Below are 24908 nucleotides of genomic sequence, written 5' to 3'. Positions count from 1 at the left end.
CAAACATCACTAAACGAAAGTTGTATATGTGGTGGTGTTCGCGTTAGGGCGGTGGTTGTATTGTGACGTGAAGTTTAGTTTACAGGTTGTGTTGTGTTGTTTGGGCACCACCTACTGGCTCCCGGTTAAGTTTAGGGCAGATTTCAAAATCCTTCTTTTAACATATAAAGCATTAAATGGCCGAGGTCCGGCTTACTTGTCTGAACTTATCATGACTTACAAACCAGAGCGCACATTAAGATCTCAAGATGCTGGTCTGCTTATGATTCCAAGGATTAATAAAATAACAGTGGGGGGTCGAGCTTTTAGTTACAGGGCCCTTAAACTGCGGAATGGTCTGTCTGCTACTATAAGAGATGCCCCTTCGGTCTCAGCTTTTAAATCCCGGCTGAAGACTCACTACTTCAGTTTAGCACACCCTGACTAGAGCTGCTGATTAACTGTACAGACTGCATCTCTGTTGTTAGTCATTAGCACTAAAACATAAGTAACATGAGAGTTAGAATTGGATACTAACCCTCACCTATTCTGTTCCTCTTCTCGGTACTCAAATGTGGCACTTGGTGCCACGGCCCACCTGCCAAGTTGTTTTGCCTGCCTAAGGTAAAGTCATCCCTGATGGAGGATCGCAGGAATCGTGGGAAAGAGGGGTCCTTTTATCGGATTGGCTGGCCCAGCACTGTTTCAGCTGTGGAATGGCCAAATGGGGGAGGCAGCTTGATGGATGAGGTCTCCAGGACTCTAAAATTATCCAAATCTTATTATGTGATATCATCTACTGTTAAATTCTGCTCCTTACTTCTAAAAAAAATGTATTTTTTATTGAGGATTTGTTCTGTTCTGTGTATTGTATTGACCCCCTTCTTTTGACACCCACTGCACGCCCAACCTACCTGGAAAGGGGTCTCTTTTTGAACTGCCTTTCCCAAGGTTTCTTCCATTTTTCCCTACAAGGGTTTTTTTGGGAGTTTTTCCTTGTCTTCTTAGAGAGTCAAGGCTGAGGGGCTGTCAAGAGGCAGGGCCTGCTAAAGCCCATTGCGGCACTTCTTGTGTGATTTTGGGCTATACAAAAAATAAACTGTATTGTATTGTATTGTACTGACTCTGGGAAGCCACTGAGTTTGACTCTGGGGTGCAGTGCGCGTGTGCTGTCGGTGCTTCTGGCCTGAGGCCTCTGCAATCCTTGCATATATACAAACATTACTAAACGAAGGTTGTATATGTGGTGGTGTGCGTGTTTGCGTTCGGGTGGCGTTTGTATTGTGACCTGAAGTTTAGTTTACAGGTCGTGTTGTGTTGTTTGTGCGCCACCTACTGACTCTGGGTTTGACTGTGGGGCGCTGAGGCGCAGTGCGCATGCGCTTACGTTGCGTCTGGCATCCGTGCATATATACAACCTTCGTTTAGTAATATAGATAACTGAAGACTATCAAAAGTGTTTTAATGAATAAAACATTGCTCCACCAAAGCAAACACCCTCACAATATATTTAGAACAGCGCATACAAAAACTCCAAGGGAGGTCCCCCCATACCCCAGATACCATTTCAATGTAAAATATGTGCGTTGTCTGATGGGGATAGCTTAATTAAGAAGTTGTGTTAAATTTGAACAGCATTGCCAAGACGACCAAGAAGCAGACAAAAACAGACATTCATTTGTTTCAGCTTCATGCACTCTGTGGAATCCTAGATGTTCACCTGTGGAAGTGTTTATTTTTCCCATGCTCTGATCCCTCTCTGATGATTGTTATTTTTGATATACTTTATTTATTCCCAGGAGGAAATTGTGATCAGATAAAGCAGGCATTACACAAATGAGCACGAGCTTGCATGCTATACAAATGTCCTAGTTGGAGACTTTGAAAATCTGGTCATCCTGTAATTTACCATCGGAGTGCCACATTCACCAGATATCGATACAGGTCACTTGCTGTAACAGATTCTGCTTTTCCCTAACATTTGTCATAAGTGAATAGCTTTGCAAGTCCCATTTCCTGAAAATGACTACGACCAGACATGCTCAAGCAAATACGGAATTAATTACTAAGGCTTTTATTTATTTATTCTTTATGAAGGTCATGTTAATTGCCAACTGCAAATTGTCACTGTGTGTGAATGTGAGGGCAGTAAGTGTGTACATGTGTGAGTGGTGCTTGTGTTTGACTAGAGTCCTGTGCAGGCCTGTTTTCAACCTTTTTCCCAATTCTGTTTGGCTTCCATGACCATGAAATGGACTGAGAAGGTTGTAGAACCAACCTACTGAACTGAGTACATCCTTATACTCACCTGAATGTTACACCATGCATACATTTTGTAACTTACTTTTTTTGACATCTTTGGATTCCATCTCCACTCAAATGCTGCTGCCACCTTATGCAGTCAGCACATCGATTAAGACAGGATCGTAACGATGGCTGATTTCCATTCTTTATCTGATGTTCCAACATATTCCAAGAAGGGGTCACCATGTGCCAGAGACTATCCTGGAAACAACCTTAGGAGGATGTGTTGAAGCAGGCTGACATGGCAGGGGCGTCCTCAGCCCCAATGAAGGCATTCTGGGACTTCAGAACAGACAGCAGAATTAAGCTTTATTGTACAACGTGCATACAGACTCACTTCAGATGGAACAATGAGCAAACCACTAAAAGCAATTCTTACATTTATTACAATTCTTATCACACAAGTCATTATTCATCCTCATCTGACTCCTCAATATTTCACTGCTCAAGTTCTGCCTCTAATTAATCTACCATTATGTCTTATCTGGGTGGGTGTCAGACTCTTCGCTGTCCATCATATATGTCTGACAGCCCCTACCTGCACCCCCCTTCTTTCCCAGCACTCACCAACTGTTTACAACCCAAGAGTTTACACTCCCCTCCTTATCAAGGAGCCCATCTCTTCTCAACTCTCCTGCACGTCCAGACTTAACTTGAGAGATAGTGGTGGTCTGTGGCTTATACAGGGAAATAAAAATATATAGGCATGAGCTTTTTAACTCCTAAGTCTTACATCTTAATACTTAATAAAATATAGTGTCTACTTTTCTTATGTGGTTATAATACTTTTCTAATAAGAATACAATTTCCTATAGACATAGCCTGTGAAATGTACCCTTCATAAAAATTACAGCTTCTTCTCTTGATTTTCTTCTAAATATCACATTGCCAGACCATCCATCCATTATCCAACCCTCTATATCCTAACTACAGGGTCACGGGGGTCTGCTGGAGCCAATCCCAGCCAACACCGGGCACAAGGCAGGAAACAAACCCACCGCAGGCCACCAGCCCACCACAGGGCACACACACACACACCAAGCACACACTAGGGACAATTTAGAATCGCCAATACACCTAACCTGCATGTCTTTGGACTGTGGGAGGAAACCCACGCAGACACGAGGAGAACATGCAAACTCCATGCAGGGAGGACCCGGGAAGCGAACCCTTGATCTCGTAACTGCGAAGCAGCAGCGCTACCCGCTGCACTACCGTGCCGCCCCATTGCCAGACCTGAACATACCAATCTGGGATGTATTGGTACCATCAGACTTACGATTTTGGTTAATTTAATTTTCTTTTCTCATTGTTCATTTGTTCTCAAGACTTTTAAGTTTATATTATAGTTTTGTGGGTCAATAACTCCATTTTTGATATTTGAAGATTTTTGTTTTGAAATTGTTTTGGTTAAGTTAGGGTTAGGATTAGGGTTAGGGTTAGAGGTCATTTTCTTTTTTCATGGACACTGTCATTTTGTAATCTTCCCCATATGCTTTTGCTAGGGTGATTACTACTGAGGGATGACTGGAGGAATAAGATCAGCGCAACACTCTTGCTGTTTAGTCGAAATTGTGGATTCCACTAAAGACTTTTTCATGTGTGTTTTGTTACCTAAGGTTACCTAGGTTAGAGCTTTTCACTTTGTTTTTTTCTGGTAAGTATCGGGTTTAGTGTTTTGGTTGCGTTATTTGGTATAGTTGACTTATTTTAACTTTAGCTTGTTTGTTTTGACTAGGTGGTCTCCTGGCCCCAAATCAAATACAAAACTGCCTGAACTTGACACAATCACAGCCACCCATTCATTTTTCTGACCAACAATGTTCCCTAAAGTTGTCTGCTAAACATTTGCCCACTGGGCGCATGCATATTGTAATCCATAATAGGACTACTCATCTAATTGGCTGTTTTGTCTGAAATGACATTAGTTTGTTTGCCCGCTCAAGACAAGGTCCAAGTCAGCTCTGAGGCTAGGGATTTGCACTGGCAATCGGAAGGTTGCCGGTTCAAATCCCGTAAATGCCAGTTGGGACTCTGCTCTTTTGGGCCCTTGAGCAACGCCCTTAACCTGCAATTGCTAAGCGCTTTGAGTAGTGAGAAAAGTATACATGCAAAGAATTATTAAGTCAGTGTATGTGTAAACATTGAAAAAACACTCTTTATTGGGAACTACAGTGTCCTGAGGTTGGGCCCTTATGCTTGTTACAGTACAATATTCGTTCATAAATGTTAAGGAACATTGAAAAATCTTCGTTATATATGTTTAGTTATTCCATCCAGGGTCATGCCAGTCCCAGCAAGCATTAAGCGCAAGGCAGGAACAATCCGAGGACGGGGTGCCAGCTCATGGCAGGGTGATTACAAGCACACACATATACTAGTAGCATCAGTTTAGTATCACCAAATCACTCATCCTGTATGCCTTTGGAAAGAAATCGAAGCACGCAGAGGAAACCCACCAGGAAAACATACAAACTCCAGGCAGGGGATACCCAGGACTTGACCCCCTCACTGTAAGGCAGCAGTACTTCTGCTGTGTCATTGTGCACCCACATGCTTAGTTAGTTTACTTTAGTATACATTACTTAAATGAACAATTTATCTGTAAAATGTAATATACATTAACATATGCATTTCATTAGCTATACATCCTAATATTCTAATGGCACACAGCTCCAAAAGGATAGCTCTTGGAAATCTAAATTGACTTAGAAGTCAGTCATTGTATGGGACAAGAAGTCAGTATGATCTATAAATATGCGCTCTTTACTAATTCTTCTTTTTGCAAGGTTTTCTAACAATGCTAAAGCAGCCGTGGTATTTGGAATAGTTTGTCCATTCCTTGCACCACGGAATATATTATTACAGACTGATTACAATCAAATGCCTTAAACTTGTAAATAATATGCAATTAATTTCAGTGTATTTGATAAAGCCTGTGTCATTGATGTGAATCTGAAACAGAAAGGGAGAACACACAGAATCAGTAGAAATGCTTTGACGCTGGGTGCGGCCTGTTTACAAAACCAAGCAGAAACGTGCATACGCATGGTGTGAGGCTGCCGTAAAAAAAGTGCATGGCATTACACCAATGGGCATACGCAAGATTTTTGGGCATACGCACCATTTATACATGAGGCCTGTGGTGTCACTAGCGCAATTGATAGTCTCAGCATAACATTCCATCCATCCATCCATTTTCCAACCCGCTGAATCCAAACACAGGGTCATGGGGGTCTGCTGGAGCCAATCCCAGCCAACACAGGGCACAAGGCAGGAACCAATCCCAGGCAGGGTGCCAACCCACCGCAGAGCATAACATTCCTCGATTTATATTCAACAGACTTTACAATAAAACCTAACATATTTTTTGCCTTACTAATTGCTTCTGTACATTGCCAAAATGATGATTTTCAAGTTTTCAGAGGTGGTTTCCTGTAACTCATTGTCTCCCATCTTGTATTTATAATTGACATCCCTTTTGCCCATGTGTAGTGCTTCTGCACTTTTCTACATTTATCTGCATTTTCCAAGTGTTTGCCCAGTTCTGAAGCTTGTCCAATTGTTTTTATATTCTTTATGTTGCCTCCTCAGTTTCTGCCATTCCTCCAATTTTAATATCACCTGTGAATTTCACAAGTGTACTAATAACACCAAAATCTACAGACCTCTGAGGTGCTCCACTAATGGCCTCACTCCATTCTTCTCTGTACTCTTTATCTCCTGCTGGTTAACCAACTTGAGGTCCAGTTTTGTAGGTTACCCCTGATGCTTACAGTTTCAGAATTAATCTTCAGTCTGGGATGACTGAGTCAAAGGCTTTGTGAAAGTCAAAGTAAAGTCAAAGTGTCAACTGTTACAACTTCCTGTTGAAATCTAAAAGAATGGTTTGGTGAGATCTTCCTCTTATAAACTTATGATGGCAGTTATTTAGTACTAGGCTCACCTGCCTTTTAAGGCAACCGACTTTTAAGTCGACCACTTCTTAAGGCAATTCAATATGTAGATCAATTTGATATTTTATACAGTGAAAAATAAAATTCATGTACCACAACTCATTAATTTGGTTATATTGAATCTGAGCAGCATTACTTTAATACTCGTAGTTTCTGTTATTTTTGTGACGAAATTTAAACTTTTGTTCTATAAAACTTCCTTGAATACTATATTCGGTGTAAAAACTCTATTAGTGCCTTTTATCAGTTTTCCCTGTTGTGGTGTGTCCACTACATGGACAACTACGTCCTCAGAGCGCTTTGCTCTTGAAAATGTTGTGTCGCAAAAGTCAATGAATGACTGCTAATAAAGTGATCAAGTTAGAAGAAGTAAGGCAGGACAAAATTTCTTTGTATACAAATCTAAAAATAGCCTACCTAATCTCCAAGAACGCGCACAAAAGCAAGGGAATGATGGGAGCACCAGAACTCTGCTCACATCGCGTCGCTTCGTACCGCAAGCCGCAAGTAGTAAGTCTGTGACAAGCGGAATACAGTAATCCCTCGCTATATCGCACTTCGCCTTTCGCGGCTTCACTCTATCGCGGATTTTATATGTAAGCATATTTAAATATATATCGCGGATTTTTTGGTGGTTCGCGGATTTCTGCGGACAATGGGTCTTTTAATTTCTGGTACATGCTTCCTCAGTTGGTTTGCCCAGTTGATTTCACACAAGGGACGCTATTGGCAGATGGCTGAGAAGCTACCCAACTTACTTTTCTCTGTCTCTTGCGCTGACTTTCTCTGATCCTGACGTAAGGGGATTGAGCAGGGGGGCTGTTTGCACACCTAGACGATACGGACGCTCGTCTAAAAATGCTGAAAGATTATCTTCATGTTGCTACCTTCTGTGCAGCTGCTTCCTGAAGCGACATGCTGCACGGTGCTTCGCATACTTAAAAGCTTGAAGGGCACGTATTGATTTTTGATGTTTGTTTTTCTCTATCTCTCTCTCTCTCTCTCTCCCTGCTCCTGACGGAGGGGGTGTGAGCTGCCGCCTTCAACAGCTTTGTACCGCGGTGCTTCGCATACTTAAAAGCCAAACAGCCCTATTGATTTGTTTGCTTTCCTCTGTCTTTATGACAGTCTCTGCTCCTGACGCGCACTCCTTTGAAGAGGAAGATATGTTTGCATTCTTTTAATTGTGAGACGGAACTGTCATCTCTGTCTTGTCATGGAGCACAGTTTAAACTTTTGAAAAAGAGACACATGTTTGTTTGCAGTGTTTGAATAACGTTCCTGTCTCTCTACAACCTCCTGTGTTTTTGCGCAAATCTGTGACCCAAGCGTGACAATATAAAAATAACCATATAAATATATGGTTTCCACTTAGCGGATTTTCACCTTTCGCGGGGGGGTCTGGAACGCAACCCCCGCGATGGAGGAGGGATTACTGTACCACTATGCTTTGCACTCACGGGACGGAAGGACAATCCCGACCGCTTTTATATAGTGTCTTGATGTTATTTGCATGTACATTCTTTTCTAATTTATTTCTTACAAGGGGGCTTTGCCCCCTGCTCGCTTCGCTCGCCTACCCCCGGCGTTTTGAACCCGTGCCCGCTGGGCAGCCGTAGTTTCAGACGCGCGTTGTAGGAGCTTGCGTTGCTTCTGCGGTTTGAGACACGCGTTGTAGGCGTATATCCGTCAGTCGAGCTCGTTCGGTTTGAACCTGTGCCTGCTTTGACTCCGCAGTTTCAGACGGTGGGTCGCATTCGGCGTTTTGTACGATTCCAAGCAGCACATTATTCCTAACTTCACTCCGCAGTAGTGCCACGCACAATATGGCGGTGACGCCTGCGCCTTCACTATGCAGTAGTGCCACTCACAATATGGTGGCAACGCCTGCACCTTCCGTATTATGTCAGATTTTACCATGCTGTGTAGGCGCCTTTGCCTTTCGTACTTTCGCGCGGGCGCCTGCACCTTCCGGGTCTGCCTCCGCTGTGTGGTGTGCACGTTTAACTGTCGTTTTCTCTGCTTTTATATTCTGTATCTCGCTGTGCATGTGTTTCGTGCCTAGGTTTTTTTGAAGCTGTTGCATTCCAGTTTTCATCATCTGTAACCTGCTCTCCATGTGTTTGGCCCCGTTCTTTAACCTCTTTATGACGTTTTACTTTGTTTCCTACTCTGTCTTTTATTTCTGACCTCGCTTTATCCTGCTTGCAGCATGTCAGACGGTTCGTAGTCTCTCCCGTTTCACTCTGGGGAGGGGGGTTTTGTGTGGCACCTGCGCACTATGTCTCCTGCGTCCACGGGCAGGTCCCTACGTCCATATCCGGTTTACCATTCTCGGTTAGTAATATGGATTATAAATTCCATAGTTTTGACATTGTGATCTGTAGCAAGAGTAGGGAGCAGGTTGAGGAGACCCTGGAGAGGTGGAGATATGCTCTAGAGAGGAGAGGAATGAAGGTCAGTAGGACCACCAAGACAGAATACATGTGTTTAAATGAGAGAGAGGCCAGTGGAATGGTGAGGATGCAGGGAGTAGAGTTGGTGAAGGTGGATGAGTTTAAATACTTGGGATCAACAGTACAGAGTAATGGGGATTGTGAAAGAGAGGTGAAGAAGAGAGTGCAGGCAGGGTGGAATGGGTGGAGAAGAGTGTCAGGAGTGATTTGTGACAGACGTATATTAGCAAGAGTGAAAGGGAAGGTCTTCAGGACGGGAGTGAGACCAGCTATGTTATATGGGTTGGAGACCAGAAAGCAGGAGACAGAGCAGGAGGTGGCAGAGTTAAAGATTTGCATTGAGTTTGACGAGGATGGACAGGATTAGAAATGAGGACATTAGAGGGTCAGCTCAGGTGGGACGGTTGGGAGACAAAGTCAGAGAGGCGAGATTGCATTGGTTTGGACATGTGCAGAGTAGAGATGCTGGGTATATTGGGAGAAGGATGCTAAAGATAGAGCTGCCAGGCAAGAGGAAAACAGGCAGGCCTATGGGAAGGTTTATGGATGTGCTGAGAGGACATGAAGGTGATGATGGGTGTGACAGAGTAAGATGATGAGGACAGGAAGAGATGGAAAAAGATGATCCGCTGTGGCAACACGTAATGGGAGCAGCCGAAAAAAGAAGTAGATAAATTCCATAATTTTGGATGGTGCCGAAGTAAGACTTAATTGGTCTGTAAGTACCCAGATCCATTTTGTTATGAAACAAGTTTGATTGCCCATCATACTTTAACTTGTTATTCTCTATTCACTTAACTTTGTCAGAATGTCGTTCACTTGATTTGAGCCGAGGATGATGGACCTCTGCCACCATGGCGCCCGCTGTGTCTGTAAACACTGTATGAGGTTTTTTATTAATTTTTTTCCCAGAACAGACCTTGAAGAAAACCCAAAAAGATAACACACTTAGTTTACAGTTTCCATTTTATTTCCAACAGAACTGACATTGGTTGACATCTTAAGACAAGTTATCACGTTATGGTCATTTTATTTCAATTGCTTTAAAACTTTATTCATAAATGGGACAATAGTAGTTCTTTTCCGGGTACATATAAATTAAAACATAATTGCATATTCAGTAGTGTGTGCAATGGATAAAATGTGGACACGACTAAATAAAATAACATTTATTAAAAAAAATAAAGGTAATATTTACAGGAGTGTTGCTCTCCACTCATGATACACTAGTTCATCTATAAGGCAAGTAACATTTACAACAGACTGACCCTGCACAGACATTCATAAAATCGGCATTTGGCGCACCGGGGTTGGTGCAAATGCTTCAGCAACCATCCTGCCTTAGTTAGCCATTGCTCTCAAAGGCCGGTAGACGTTGACACACAGACTCCAGGACCTGTTACTGCAGGTAAAGCGACAATCATGTAAGAGGTAAAAATGAGATGCAGCTACAAATTTACATGGTAATCACCAAAGGTGAAAGTCATTCTTTGTTACTCTGTACAGAAAAATATATTTTGAAGAAAAAAGAAAACACGATTCAACACGATTTACGTACTAAGTATTAAAGCACTCCAAAGCGGATACGCTTTTATGTTTTCTGTAAGTGTTTTTGGCCTAATTTTTTTTTACTTATACTGGCTTCTCATGTTTTACGAAAATTTGTATTTATGAAAAAAGGCATTTACTACCCTTTCTCCTACGAAATGTAATGACGCTCAATTTTCACATACACGAAGACCAAGTCTGGGATGACTTTCAAACACATGCTGCTGATCTGTACTGACTCGAAAGAGATATCGAATAACCTTAATGTAAAGGGCCAGGGGAAAAGACGTGGTTAGGAATTTACCAGCTTCATACCCGATGATCGAATGATCGATTGTCAAAGCCCAAATTGCTAGTCAGAAACTAAAGTTCACAACAAAACCCAATTTCAGATAAATGGATGTGGCATGTGTCAGGTCGTACTGTACATATAGCTGCTTTAATGACGTCATCTGTTGAAGAATTGTGGGGAATGTTGGGAGTGCTCATCACAGCAACAGGTGATGCCACTGATGGAAAATGGCGACACCCTATGAAAACAAAATGGCGTTAAAATAATTTTCAATTACTCAAAAACGTTTTGTCACAGAATGTAAATGTTTATACGAGACCCCAGAATGAATTTAAATCTTGTCTAAATCCAACACCAAACATTCACAAAAAATTTAAGGAAAACACGATCATCTTTCACCGTCACTCCAAGGGCTGGCAACGTGGCAATCTTAGTTATCAGTCAATCTCACAGCTGATGCTGCATTTAGTGACGGTCCTCGCAGCAATCTGACTGTTCCGCTAGAGAACCAGGGAGAGCCTTTTTAAAAAAGTAACCGAGAGAAAATAAATAACTAAAAGCTGCAATTAGTCAAAAACTAGGAAGTTGGACACACTGTTACCAAAGCCAAATCACAAGACAAATATCAAAAATACTTGTACGAGTCATGACCAGCGCACACACTTGGGAATTTAACAGAAGAATGAAAGACAAAAATGGATTTGGAATTTGCCAACTCGCATAGGAAATGAACTTTTCGATGACTTTTTAAACCTGTTGTCACACAACCTCAGAGGTCCTACCCCAAACAACACGGGAAGCTTCCTAACGACGGCAGCACAAATGGCGATCAAACAACAAAAATGGCTCAAATAAACTAATAGTTTGTGGATAAGAAGCTTGGTTTCAATTCTATCTATCCATCCATTTTCCAACCCGCTGAATCTGAACACAGGGTCACGGGGGTCTGCTGGAGCCAATCCCAGCCAACACAGGGCACAAGGCAGGAACCAATCCCGGGCAGGGTGCCAACCCACCGCAGGACACACACAAACACACACCCACACACCAAGCACACACTAGGGCCAATTTAGAATCGCCAATCCACCTAACCAGCATGTCTTTGGACTGTGGGAGGAAACCCACGCAGACACGGGGAGAACATGCAAACTCCACGCAGGGAGGACCCGGGAAGCGAACCCAGGTCTCCTAACTGCGAGGCAGCACCATTACCACTGCGCCACCGTGCCTTCCGGTAGACAGTCTATCCTTCCAGTCGGAGCCTCACCCAGCAAGCACAAGGGGCAAGATAGGAACAAAACCTGGACAGGCACACGTCTATCGCAGGGTAAACGACAGACACATAGACACTCAGAATAGGGCCAGTTTAGCAAAACCAGTCCCAAATGGCCTTGGAGTGTGAGAAGAAACATTAGAACAATCTAGAACACTCTAGACAAGAACAGGCCATTCATCCCAACAGAGCTTGCCAGTCCTATCCACTTATTCCTTCCATAAAAACATCAAGTCGAGTTTTGAAAGTCCCTAAAGTTTTATTGTCCACCACACTATTTGGGTCTCTTATTCCAAGTGTATATCATTCTTTGTGTAAAGAAGAACTTCCTAATGTTTCCAACTGTGTCCCCATGTCCTTCATGAACTCATTTTAAAATAACAGTCTCGATCCACTGGACTAATCCATCCATCCATCATCCAACCCACTATATCCTATCACTGCGCCACCTTGCCACCCCCACTGGACTAATTCATCCATCCATCCATTTTCCAACCCGCTGAATCCGAACACAGGGTCACGGGGATCTGCTGGAGCCAATTCCAGCCAACATAGGGCACAAGGCAGGGAACCAATCCCGGGCAGGGTGCCAACCCACCGCAGGACACACACAAACACACCAAGCACACACTAGGGCCAATTTAGAATCACCAATCCACCTAACCTGCATGTCTTTGGACTGTGGGAGGAAACCCATGCAGACACGGGGAGAACATGCAAACTCCACGCAAGGAGGACTCGGGAAGCGAACCCAGATCCCCAGGTTTCCCAACTGCGAGGCAGCAGCGCTACCCACTGCGCCACCATACCGCCATCCACAAACTAATTAATTGTAAAATTAGATTCTTGGTATAAAACAAAAACAAAATGAGTCCAAGAACTTACAAAAAGGTGGCAGATTTCATACAAAAAAATTAAGGGAAATTGTAGCTTATAACATTGACAAACAGGGTGGTGTTGAATCCGCAGGCTGCAGCAAGGTGTACCTGTGCAGCTTCTCCCATGACCACTTGCATTATCCTGAGTGTCAACTGCTCCAAAAAATGTTGTAAAATATTTGGAAAATCCAAAGAAAGATCAAAAGGCCATTCCTTGAACTGTGAAACTTGACATGAGAACGCAAAGGTAAACCGCATTTACAAGTAATGAAGGGGAAATGGCTTATTAAGGTCTGCTTAGATGACTAATGTTATCACTAAACTAATTTTGTTGTTATTTCTATAAAAACGGGGTTCAGTTTTGAGGACAAGGTGCACTTAAAAATGTTTTCCATTTAAATAAGTGGTAATTAGATGTTTGCATTATGAAAATTCCTCTTACAAAGCAGTTTTCAGGAACGGATTAGCTTCATAAAGTGGGGGGAAGCCTGTGTTTTATGGACTTCATGAATAATATAAATGAGATATAAATTAAGGATGCAATCTGTTCTACTCCCATAATTTAATTTTCATGTCAAATTTAGCACACCTCCCTCCTCTGCCCTGTTTCGAATGACTATGCAATCACACAGCCCAGCTGTGATGTAGCCCTTAAAAAGGTTAACAGAGACTCGACTTATTTACTTTATAACTGTATTAACACATTTTTGCCAAATTATGAGAATGCTTCAGACTGTTCCTCATAGAGAAGTTGTACTTTTTTAAATTTTAAGAAAATGAAATTACTTTTTCTCCCTGATTATGGTGAGTGGAGTTGGTTTCTTGCAAACTTGGGAAGGCGACAAGTGTGCAGTGTACTTTGAGATATTACAAATTTTTCTTGTTGCAGAATGTTATATAGAATTATATAGAATACTAGGGGGCTCTGCCTTCTGCTCACTTCGCTCGCCACGTGCTACCCACTTCACGGATCTGCCACTAGTGTATGCGGATACCGATGTACAATTTAAATGGGAATTGTTACATATGCGTAATAGAACTAACTCTTTAACATTACAGCGAGTAATTAACCATAGTAAAAAAATAGTAAAATGTATTAAATTGAAAGAAAATTATATTTCATGTTGCTTTAGTGATATTTGTTGCGTTATACGTTTTCGCTCTGTTTGTATTTGAAACTAACTTACACTTTTACTGTAAAACTTCAGGAAAAACAATTTTTTAAATTAACTTTTCGTCAATATCGCATTGAATTTTGATTCCGTGTTTGGACTTACATCATGACAATGCATCGTATAACTGCCCGTGAGTGAATTTCGTTTCTTTCTCTCAAATAAATAAACCGACTTTTTCAAATGTTTGTCCCTGTGATTTATTAATTGTCATACATCCTTCTTTCAACAGTAATTCATCTGGTGTTAACGGTTGTAGATATTCTATGGGATATTGTAAGTTTGATGTTTTCATCTTCCACACCATCACCACCAACTGTTTCAGCACAGTCTATTGATACGCATTTAACAAATTTGCCGTGTTACCGATCAACAATTTTTGCATTAATTCGTTTGACTTCATCGTTTCTCGGTGCTAGGATTGCCCGTGTACACATTTCTTCTGTTGATAACCCTTCGGGATGAAGTTCTTCAATAAGATTTGGACATAATACGTCTTCTTTAATTGGGAACTTAAAGTGAGGAAAACGTAAAAATTTATAAAAGCTGGGTGCACAGGAACTGTGTCTGGCAAAACCAATCACACAAATGACAGTTGTGTGGCCCATGGACATGTTTGAAAATTGTTGCGAGGAGGGCGGGACTTGAGAAAATCTCTAGCCAATAGTCTCGTCTCACGGGACTTGAAAAAATCTCTTGGAAATAGTCTTGTCTCATCTCAAGATTTTCTTTTATAATAGAGAGATATCTATATCTGTCTACCTAAAGCTAAATCTATATATATATATAGAATCCAATGTTTGTCTGTATGTCTGTCCACTTTTCATGAGAGAACTACTTAACAGTTTTTGATTTTTTTCTATAATTTGCTTGAACATTCCGGTTGATTTTGCGACTTCTCTCATCGCGCTAAGTATCACTTGCGGTACCGATTTAATTGTGTGAATCTGAGAGAGACGTAGCGGGCCGACTCACGCGCCAGCCTTGGGGAGTATTTTACATCCACTTAGCTAGCAAACGAGAGAACTACTTAACAGATTTAGGTATGTTTTTTTTTTTCTAGAATTTGCTTGAACATTCCTTCTAGGTCAGGAGCAGGGAGCCAGGCAGGGCCCTCCTAGCTGTCCTGTTTCACTTCTATGAGGATGAAGCCGTGGGGGACAGCTAGTTACTGTATATATACTCTCATATACACTCTCCATTTACAGTGTTTTGTGTTTTGCTCACCACCTATCAAAAACATCCTGAATGTCACCTTTTCAGCTTAGAAATGTGAAGGGTGCCCTAACTTTACCAAAAGAAAAAAGAACAAAACGTTCCAGATGTCAGATTTTGAACACTGCCTTATCCTATACTTGTTTTGAGTCCACTCACTGTTACATTTTGTTAGGATTTTCTTCATGTTGTTATGGGGGTTTGGTACCCATCTGAGGTTTTCACGCAACAGGAATCCATATTTGTTAGTTTTGAGATTCAGTGCCAATTTAAACTTTGATTTGTTTTTGCCATGTTTCCAATTCCAATTCCATTTTGTTTTGATATAGGACACAGACATTTTCTGAGTCCTGCTGTTAAGATGCAGATCCTTTATTGTTAGTTTCTGAGGTTGTGATTAATTGGCGTAACTGATGCAGTGGGTTATTAGCTCTGTAATGATGACCTTTCTTTAATTGAGATTATGGATAACACAAATCTTTGCTATAAAATTCTGTCGGAAAGTCTTTTTGTGATTTAGATTTTTTGCTCTGAAGTTCTATTTAACATTTTGGCCTTGATGACGGTTATTTTGACTCTAGGCTTTGTTCTCGTATGGCTCTTTAATTTTGCTACCAGTTCATTTTTAGAATAACAACACTTTAGTGGATTTTATTCTTCATGTAGGGTGGATTTGTTTGTTCACAGCCCATACAAACATCACAATTGGCGTATTTTTCAAATTGGAAATGTGAAGGGTTTTAGTAAAGTGATCTAACTTTACAAAGAAAACAAAACATTTTCCAAATTTCGTCTTTTTGTATTGCTGCTACACATTTCGAACACTGCCTTGTCCTTTGGGTCAGATTTAACCCGCTCGACTTTTATGGATTTTCCGCTGCAATTAAGTCAAGTCAAGTCAAGTTGGGGAGCATGCACTGGTACAGTGCGTTGCCGCTCCCGCTACACAACAAAACAACTCAGGATCCCGGTTGGCAACCCCCCCAATGCGGACATGCGGTCCAGTCCCACCCTCTGGAAATGACCCTCTATCTTCCACAGCCAGGACTTACATGGGCGACCCCTTGGCCTGGTCCAGCCACAATGAGGATCTTATGAGCTGGATCACCCTCGGGGAAACGCACCACTTGGCCGTAGTGCCGTAACTGACGCTCCCTCACAATGCAGGGAATGTGCTTCATTCGGGACTCCATGAGCAACACAAAGTCAAACCAACGGTACACAAGGACTCTCCAAAGAGACACAGTACCGAAGAAGTCCAGTCTTCATCTCAGGTCACTGGATAGCGTCCATGTCTCGCAACCATATAGCAAGACAGGAAGCACCAGGACGCTATATTGCAATTAAGGTACATTTTTTTGTTGACATCCTAGATGTCCTCTGTTTTAAAAGTTGGGATAATTGGTACTACAGGTTATGATGGTCAATCAATAGAAAACAGGGATTGCGGTGAACAATTTCAAGTCCAGGGTACCTAAAATTCGGGTCAAAATTCAACCCAGAAGCCACAGCATTGTCTCAGCATATGAGGACATTATAACCTCAGAGTGAGTCAAATAGACACTATGACAAAAGTGAAAACGGCAGGGAAAGAGGATGAAGCCAAATGACGCGTTTTGTTCTAAATCTCCTGCCGGCCGTCTTGACATGCAGGGTGTGCACACCAAGTTGGTATAAAACTGGTTTGTGTGTTTTTCTAACTTTCCTTTTGTCTTGTGAAATTCATTCAACTTTTAAAAAAATTGTGCTCCAAGGTTTTGTGGTGGTGGGACTGCGTATTGGCCTACTGACTCGCTTGGGGCCCAGTTAAACTGCCTGCTGGGGAGTATGTTCTGCCTGTGAAAATGTCGGGTTCCTCCACAGACTGTGGTGCTCTCCCACAATTCAGCTGTGCTAAGGCGAATGTCGTGTCTTTGTGCATGCGAGTCCTGTGATGGCTGCCAAGATCTCTGACTTGCAATTAGGACAGGACAAAATAAATAAAAGCCAGCATAAGTTTCAATCTTCAACAACATTAAAAATTGCATTTTATTCCATCTGAACTCTGCGGTGCCTCAAACCTGCACACTTTGTATTTCATAGATCAAGAACTGCAAGATGTTGGCTTTGCGACACCCCGCTAAAAATATGTCAATATGGATTAGCAGCATCTTACGAGGTTAAAGTCAGGTACACACGCAGAGCGACTTTTAAAAAACAATCACGTACGACCGAACCACAGAAACAAAGTCAGAAAAATAAATGCCATTGTGAGGACACATTACCCTTGAAGCAGAGAGAGTGAAGAGTCTCTCAGAGTGACCCAGACGTGATTTTACTCTCGTTTTATGTCCTGCAGCATGGCATGCTGTCTTTCAAAAAAAGGGGTCAACGAATGCCTTCAGGGAACAATGACATGAAAAGAGCAGGTGGAGAACAAAAGGAACACAAGGGTGCAGTTACTTCTCTTCTAGAATTACAGTAAATGAAAGGGTAGCTCTGATTCAAGGGATGACAGAAAAGAGTCATTACTGAAACAAGACAGACATTGTTTGTACAACAGGAAGAAAAACCCGTGTCCAAGTCCAACGGTTATGTTGCATTTGAACAGTGACTGCACTATTAGACATTTTTTTTGGTAATTTTTGTAGGGAATATTACCACACCAAGTATTAGCATCACAAATGTGTGATTTTATTTTAGTACGTATCATGTTCTTGATATTTAGTGTTACAGAAAGGGTTGGCACAACTGCCTCACAGCTTTAGGGACATGGGTTCAATCCCCAGCCACTGTTTGCATGGATTTTGCACATTCTCTCCAGCTACCCACATTTCCAGGGTTCCCTGGATTCCTGCATCATTCCAAAAAACTTGTGTCATATAAAAACCAAAGGGGCTCTCTCTTTGCACTTTCTCTAAAAAAGAAGACCTACATTTTAAGGGTTATAATGCCCGTCTGTCTTCCTGACTTAATTGCCTTTTTCTTGCCATTATGATAGCACCGTACAGTGCAACATCGTCCAAATAACGCCTCAGAGGGAGTTCATGCTAACGCAGGGGTGCTGAACTCCGATCCTGGAGGGCCGCAGTGGCTGCAGGTTTTCATTCTAACCCGTTTCCTAATCAGTGACCAGTTTTCACTGTTAATTCACTTCTGTTCCCTTCATTTTCGTAGCCCTGTTTTTAAGGATTCAGTCCTCTGAGTTGATTCCTTTCTTCATTAAATGACAGCCAATCAAAAATGAGATGTGAAACGAGCTGACCAGCTAAATTGGGATTTCAAACTTCAACCAATCTCTTAATGAGAAGCTGATGCTTGCTGTTAATTGGCTTGTCGCTGCTCTCATTCTGCCACAGCAGACATTTCCAAAACTGTCGATTTTTCTGATTTTCTTCTAAGAACACCGTCAAAATGTTCTGGTGACCTTACCGAGACCATCACCTTTCTTTATTTTCAGATATTGTGTGATGTGGCGGCTTGTTTTGTGTCTCATTATTGATTGGCTGCTAATTAAGGAAAAAGAGACAACTAAGGGGGCGGAGTCAAGTTAATTAAAATTAAGGAAAAAGTTAATTAGCAGCAAAAACTGGTCACTAATGAAGAAGATGGTTAGAATGAAAACCTGCAGGCACTGCGGCCCTCCAGGATCGGAGTTCGACACCCGTGACCTAACACTGCTTGTATTTTAGACACAGGGTCTGTAAGTAATCCACACAAGCCGGGACACCTGCAGGAATTGTTTGCATCAATTTTCAAGGCTAAATTAACATCCAATAGTGCAGAAAATCTGTTATGTTATTAACACATTACTTGTTCCCTGAAAAAGTCATTTTGTATAACTCTGAAAAAGACATTACGTTTCACTTGTTATTAACTTTTGTTTAAAATATCTGGCAGTTCACTGCCTACCTGTGTACCATTTAAGGTTATTCACTGGGCTTGAAGTGCTAAAATTATGATAAAAACTGAAAGAATGGGGGTGTTGTAGAACTTCTGATTGGTAGTAAGTATATACTGTATGAAAGTTTCTAAACCCATGTCCCTGGAGCGGTAAGGTAGCTATTTACCAAAAGTTGATATGTACAGTAGTAATAACCCACGTAAAATGGAAAAAGAAAATTCAGGCAAAAGATGTATAGAGTACCTGTGGTGCAGTCACCATTTTAATTTGCCCCAGATATTATTGAACTGCAATAATAATTTCACTAGTCTGAAATAAAAAAAAAATCAAAGATGACAAATTATTACAGTATGGGGTAGGAACATCTGTCACGGGTGAATCAGTCCAAACGGTCACATAGCATTTGTACTTCAAAATATCGGTTGGATAAAAACGTTTGACATTTATTAAATAAAAATCACAATCTGCTCTTCTAAGGTTATTTGTTTTTTAGGTTTACAATAAAGGTATCACCTTCCTCACAGCGACTTGTTGTTATAATAGGAAGAAATGAAGAGTCTTTGCTCGTGTTACTCTGTGAGAGTTCCGTCTCTTTGACGTTTGTTAGATTGCAATTCTCCTTAAGCACAATACATCCAGTTAAGACAGCTAGTAATCTTTAATTTTTTTTTCCACAGTATATTTCTTAAATTATATGTTGCACTTGAGTTTAAAAAATTAGATCTGCAATAAATAAAAAATTATACCTTAGCATTATACTGTACACAGGTTACCCCATCTACACAGATAACAAAAATGAGAAATATTTATAGTTCTAGGGCTTCTAAATTGTCATTACCATTTAAATTCTAATCATATACAGAATATTCTTTTTTTACAACCAAACAGGATTATCAACAGATAAAAATATATTGCTGAGGTTGACTCTAACACTGCTGTTTGTGTAATAACAGAAAGCGAATAAGAGAGGAAAAGGAACACAATAAATACGCCCAATGGGATATGGAGGGGAGATTGAAATTTACACTTTGTACAATCTGACAGAAAAGAAGGGTCCAGCTTTGCAACTGGGGGACAGTTACGCTCAGAGCTGCCTTTAGATTGTGCCATGCACTTTACCAAATGCCAAAAAAGAAAAACAAACGACTAGACATGATTTTGTGAAAGCCCTCAGGTGTTGAAAGATGATAAACTTGCCACTGCCTGACCTTTTGACTTTACAGCCTCTTTTCCTGGTGAATTCTGATGATGAGGAGTCTGTTTTATGCTCTCCTCATGCCATGTCACTTCTTACTTGAATGACCTTTTCTTCCATCCATCCAGTTTCCAACCCGTTGAATCCGAACACAGGATCACGGGGGTCTGCTGGAGCCAATCCCAGCCAACACAGGGCACAAGGCAGGAACCAATCCCGGGCAGGGTGCCAACCCACCGCAGGACCTTTTCTTTCTTTTTTTTTTTAGTATACCTCAATATTCGAAATAAGGAAACCACATTGAGAAGATGATGGGCCAGTTTTTAGCAGCAAAAGGAATGGTGGAAAGCTAAGGCACAATAAAAGGAAATAGTCTCCAGCAACGCAAACTTAGAGGTAAATAAAACAAGGAAATGTGTTGGGACTTGGATTGCCAGGCCTCTCACTTGTAGTTGGTGTGCCCAGAGGGCTGCAGTGGCTGCAGGTTTTCATTCTAACCCTTTTCTTAATTAGTGACCTGTTTTTGCAGCTAATTAACTTCTTTTGAATTCACTTGTTCTTGAAGACTCGGACCCCTCAATTGTTTCTTTTACCTTAATTAGCAGCCAAGCAATATCCATCCATTATGAAACCCGCTATATCCTAACTGCAAGGTCACGGGGGTCTGCTGGAGCCAATCCCAGCCAACACAGGGCACAAGGCAGGAAACAAACGCCGGGCAGGGCGCCAGCCCACCGCAGAGCCAAATAATAATGAGATACAAAATGAGCCAAAACAGGACCAGCAAACTGTGACCATCATACACTATCTGAAAATAAAGAAAGGTGAAGGTCTCAGGAATGCTGATCTGCTCTTAGAAAAGAGAAAATCCACAATTTTGGAAATGTCTGCTATTGCAACAAGCCATGGAATTAAACCGTGAAAGGCAACCATTTTCGAGTTGCGGCGCACTAAGTCCAAAAATTTTCTTTTGCGGCGCACCTGAGGGACTGCCCATAAATAAAGTCTATGGACAATCACCAATAAAAAGTTAATTTTACAAGTTTGAAAGACATTTTATTAATAAAGGAATCAAAGGATAAATCTTAAATTTAATTAATGTGAACGTTGAGATTGTTTTTCAGCACATATGAGATTGATGCGAGGATCAATTTTTCGAAAGACAGACGCGCATTTCCATGTCAATCATTTGAAGTCTCTCGCGTTTCTTTGACTTCATTTCCATAATACTCAGATGATTAAGTGGTGAGAGCTGCAGCTACAGCGATACTCTCTCGCCGGCATGAGCCGAAATGTAGCGTTCGCATTTTCTCGTTCTATTTTTGCTCCGCCTTCTTCTATCCGTAAAAGTGAGCGAGATCTTCTAACAACGAGACTTTTTAAGTCTCACGAGATGTGTTTTTGACACTGCTGGTGTTGATATTATGATGAATGGCGAACAGCGAAAATTTTAACTTGCATTCAAAATAAATACATTCGTTTATTCAACAATCTGATTAACCAACATAAAATATCTTTTTAATCAACCAAAAGTTCAAAAACACTAGCAATTTTAAATATTTTACAAAAGTTTTCACGGCGCACCAGTTGCCCGACAGTGGAATTAAAGAACGAGTTTAATTAACGACAAGACTCAGCGCCTCATTAAGCAGCTGGTTCGAGAGAAATTGGTTGGAGTTTGAGGCCCTGACTGAGTTGGTCTTCTGTTGGCTCACTCACTCCACATTTCACTTCTGAACAAGCCACGGGATTAAAGAACGAGTTTAATTAATGACAGGAATCGGCACCTCAATAAGCAGCTGGTTGGAGAGAATTGATTGGATTTTGAGGCCCTTCTGTTGCCTCCCTCACTTCACATTTCATTTCTGTTTGGGTGTCATTTAAGGAAAGAAATGAAGCAATTCAGGGGAGCAAATCTTGAAAAAGCAATTGAATTAAAACTGAAAGTTAATCAGCAGCACAAGCAGAACACTTATTTAAAAAAAGGATTAGAATGAAAACCTGCAGCCACGGTGCTCCTCCAGGACTGGAGTTGGCGACCCCTGATCTAAATCACTTTACTAAATGACCACAATAATACTGTTGCCACTGTGCACAGGCACAAGTCCTCAAGACAATCACTGAAAAAGAAACGACACGGTAGAATTAAGCAGAGTGTCTCCATCCAGCAAATATCAAAAAGTGTTCTGTGATTGGGCTGTTTGAAATATATAACATATACAATTTGAACGGGGCGGCACGGTGGCACAGTAGGTAGCGCTGCTGCCTCACAATAAGGAGACCGGTGAGTTTGCTTCCCGGGTCCTGCCTGCGTGGAGTTTGCATGTTCTCCCCGTGTCTGCGTGGATTTCCTCTCACAGTCCAAAGACATGCAGGTCAGGTGCATTGGTCATCCTAAATTGTCCCTAGTGTGTGTGCCCTGTGGTGGGCTGGCACCTTGCCTTGCACCCTGGGATTGGCTCCAGCAGACCCCCCGTGACCCTGTAGTTAGGATACAGCAGGTTGGATAATGGATGGATAAGGCAAACTACAGGGTCATGTATTTGGTTTGAGGAGGATTCCAGCTAATGAGATATTGAGGAGAGCACTGTGGCTTCAGTTAAATGGGCACACTGAACACGCTCTGCTTGGTTATGCAGTTTCTTAAGACTTGGTCAGCCTGAGAAGTTTTTCTGGAAGAAACTGGAATAAGTAAATGGGGTACGGCCCGCAGCATGAGTGGATAACATCCTACATAAGAAAGCATGGTGCTGAGGGCACAAACTCACACATGGAAGTGAGGTGAGGTGAAGCACAGCTTTGGATGATAAGATTTCAAAATATTTGTTTCATTTAATATGAAAAAAAAAGCCATTAAGCCTGACTAAGCAAGGTTTACTGTACCTGTAAATGAGTTGCTTTCAGCTTAGATGAGCCTTGCGTCATTTATCTTTGCTAGCGCTCTGTGTCAGCTAGTAAGAGTGAAAACATGAGCAGGGGTCCTCGAGGTTTTTGACTGCATGTTGTGCTCCATGCTACCCCTTATACAGGCACGACCACTCTCTGTATGTTGTTCCCTGTTACTTTTTGCCCATCCTGTAACTCTGACTGAAGAGTCTGGAGGACATGGTGGAGGTGGTTGATGTGAGGCGTGGAGATAAATGTCAGTACAGATGAGTACACCTGCCTTTCTTTCATACTGAGCAGCTCCTCATTGAAATTTTAGCTTAGTTTAGTCTTCTATAGCTCCCCTCACAGTAGACCAGTCCAGGACTGTCTTGGAAAAACATTTTTCCGCATCCAGAGTGCCGTTAATGCATTGTGAACGTGGATTTGTGAGCATGCTCTGTGCCTGTACTCAGGTATGACAGCTATATCAAAAGAAACGGAATATACTTGCATATCATACGATAGCATACCATCTTCAAAGCCCGCATAATCATGAGCAGGGTCACTAGGGGCCCATCGTCGGAGAACACATCACAAACCCAACTGGGCCAATTTAGCATTCCCAGTCCACCTAACCTGCACGCCTTTGGGCTTCTTATGCAGACGTAAGAAGATCATGAAAACGCAAACCCTGGTCTCCTTACCGTGAGGCAGCATTGCTACCACTGAGTAGCTGTACACACATGTAATGCACAGACAAGGTTACTGCCTGGCATTATGGCATATAGGGACCACACACTCAATGAGTGAGTACACTCTGGCAGTACCCTCCATCTTCAAGTTTTTGTTTTTCTTAAATGAAGTTTTTGCTATCTGGTGATTGCTACTTGGCCACAGGTTCTGCATGAGTGTTTACTATGGTGGGAATCTAGGTACTAACAAATTTAGCTGTTTGTCCAGATGTGCCATGCTAGCAAAGAAAAAAAAATCCACATCTGTCCTGCAAGAAACAAGGAAAAGAATAAGGAAAAAAAAAAAAACGAGGGCATCAGAGGAGCAGTTTACTAATGACTGACCGTCACTTGTGCCACAAACTGTTAACTGCAGGGCAAAAAATAAAAGAGCTTTGATATCGTGATTTTCAATTTGAATCACTTAAGGGTTTAAATTGGTCTAAACTGGAAGAAGGAACCTCTCGCTCATTACCAGGGCACCATCCAAGTGGACATTTGGCTCAGTTTATCACAATTGCAGCTCTTGAACTGACCCTTTTGCAAGCTTATTTTCAATGAAACCCTCCCACCCGTCTCTAAAAAACACCATCCAGGTGACGTGGCCCCCACTCTCAGAAAGGTCCAACTAAACAACTGCTTTTCTTCAATACGACCTAATGACCGGGAAACACGGGAGTCCTTCCAGAAGCACACAGATTTGACTCGAGACCCTACCTTCTGCTTTGAGCTCTTAACAATATGTCTGTTACTACGTAAGGTTTGCTTTTTTATGTGATCAAGGAACAGTAAGAAAGCAGCAATAAGAAGGGTTGGTAATAAATATTAAAAATAGAGCAACTAACTTCATAAACCTCAAGTATCTAACTGCTGAAATACATATGTTCTGAAATGAATACATCTTACAAATACAATAATTACACTTTAAAACTGTTACCAATTGTATATAGCTTTTATAATACTGCTGGACTGGCCACTTTGATTAGAGAATATAAAGTGTCTTTTTTTGTCTTCTTTTCCTTTGTTCATTGCATAAAAGCACCTGTAGTAGGTCTGTTGCCATTTGAACCCCATCCAAAGGGCTGATTTCTGAATTCTCAGTGGTCCGCGTTTCAGTTATCAGCCAAATATTTGCCTGTTGGGAAAAAGAAAAAGATT

General features: G+C 41.6%; 1 protein-coding gene across 1 annotated transcript in view; it reads right to left on the bottom strand.

Annotated features, from left to right (window-relative positions):
• Window positions 1-9647: 9647 nt before the first annotated feature.
• The window catches only part of sgip1a (SH3GL interacting endocytic adaptor 1a), a 337919-nt gene continuing 322658 nt past the window's right edge, over window positions 9648-24908 (bottom strand). Inside the window, exons 23-24 of the mRNA XM_051932771.1 lie at window positions 12618-24885; window positions 9648-11413 (exon numbers count right to left, since the gene is read on the bottom strand). Coding sequence (XP_051788731.1) covers window positions 24863-24885 — 23 coding nt within the window. The 3' untranslated portion in view covers window positions 9648-11413; window positions 12618-24862. The remainder of the gene's footprint in view (window positions 11414-12617; window positions 24886-24908) is intronic.

The sequence above is a fragment of the Erpetoichthys calabaricus genome, chromosome 10 (genome assembly GCF_900747795.2).
Source record: "Erpetoichthys calabaricus chromosome 10, fErpCal1.3, whole genome shotgun sequence".
Taxonomy (NCBI): Eukaryota; Metazoa; Chordata; class Cladistia; order Polypteriformes; family Polypteridae; genus Erpetoichthys; species Erpetoichthys calabaricus.
This window is presented reverse-complemented; position numbering and strand designations above follow the sequence as displayed.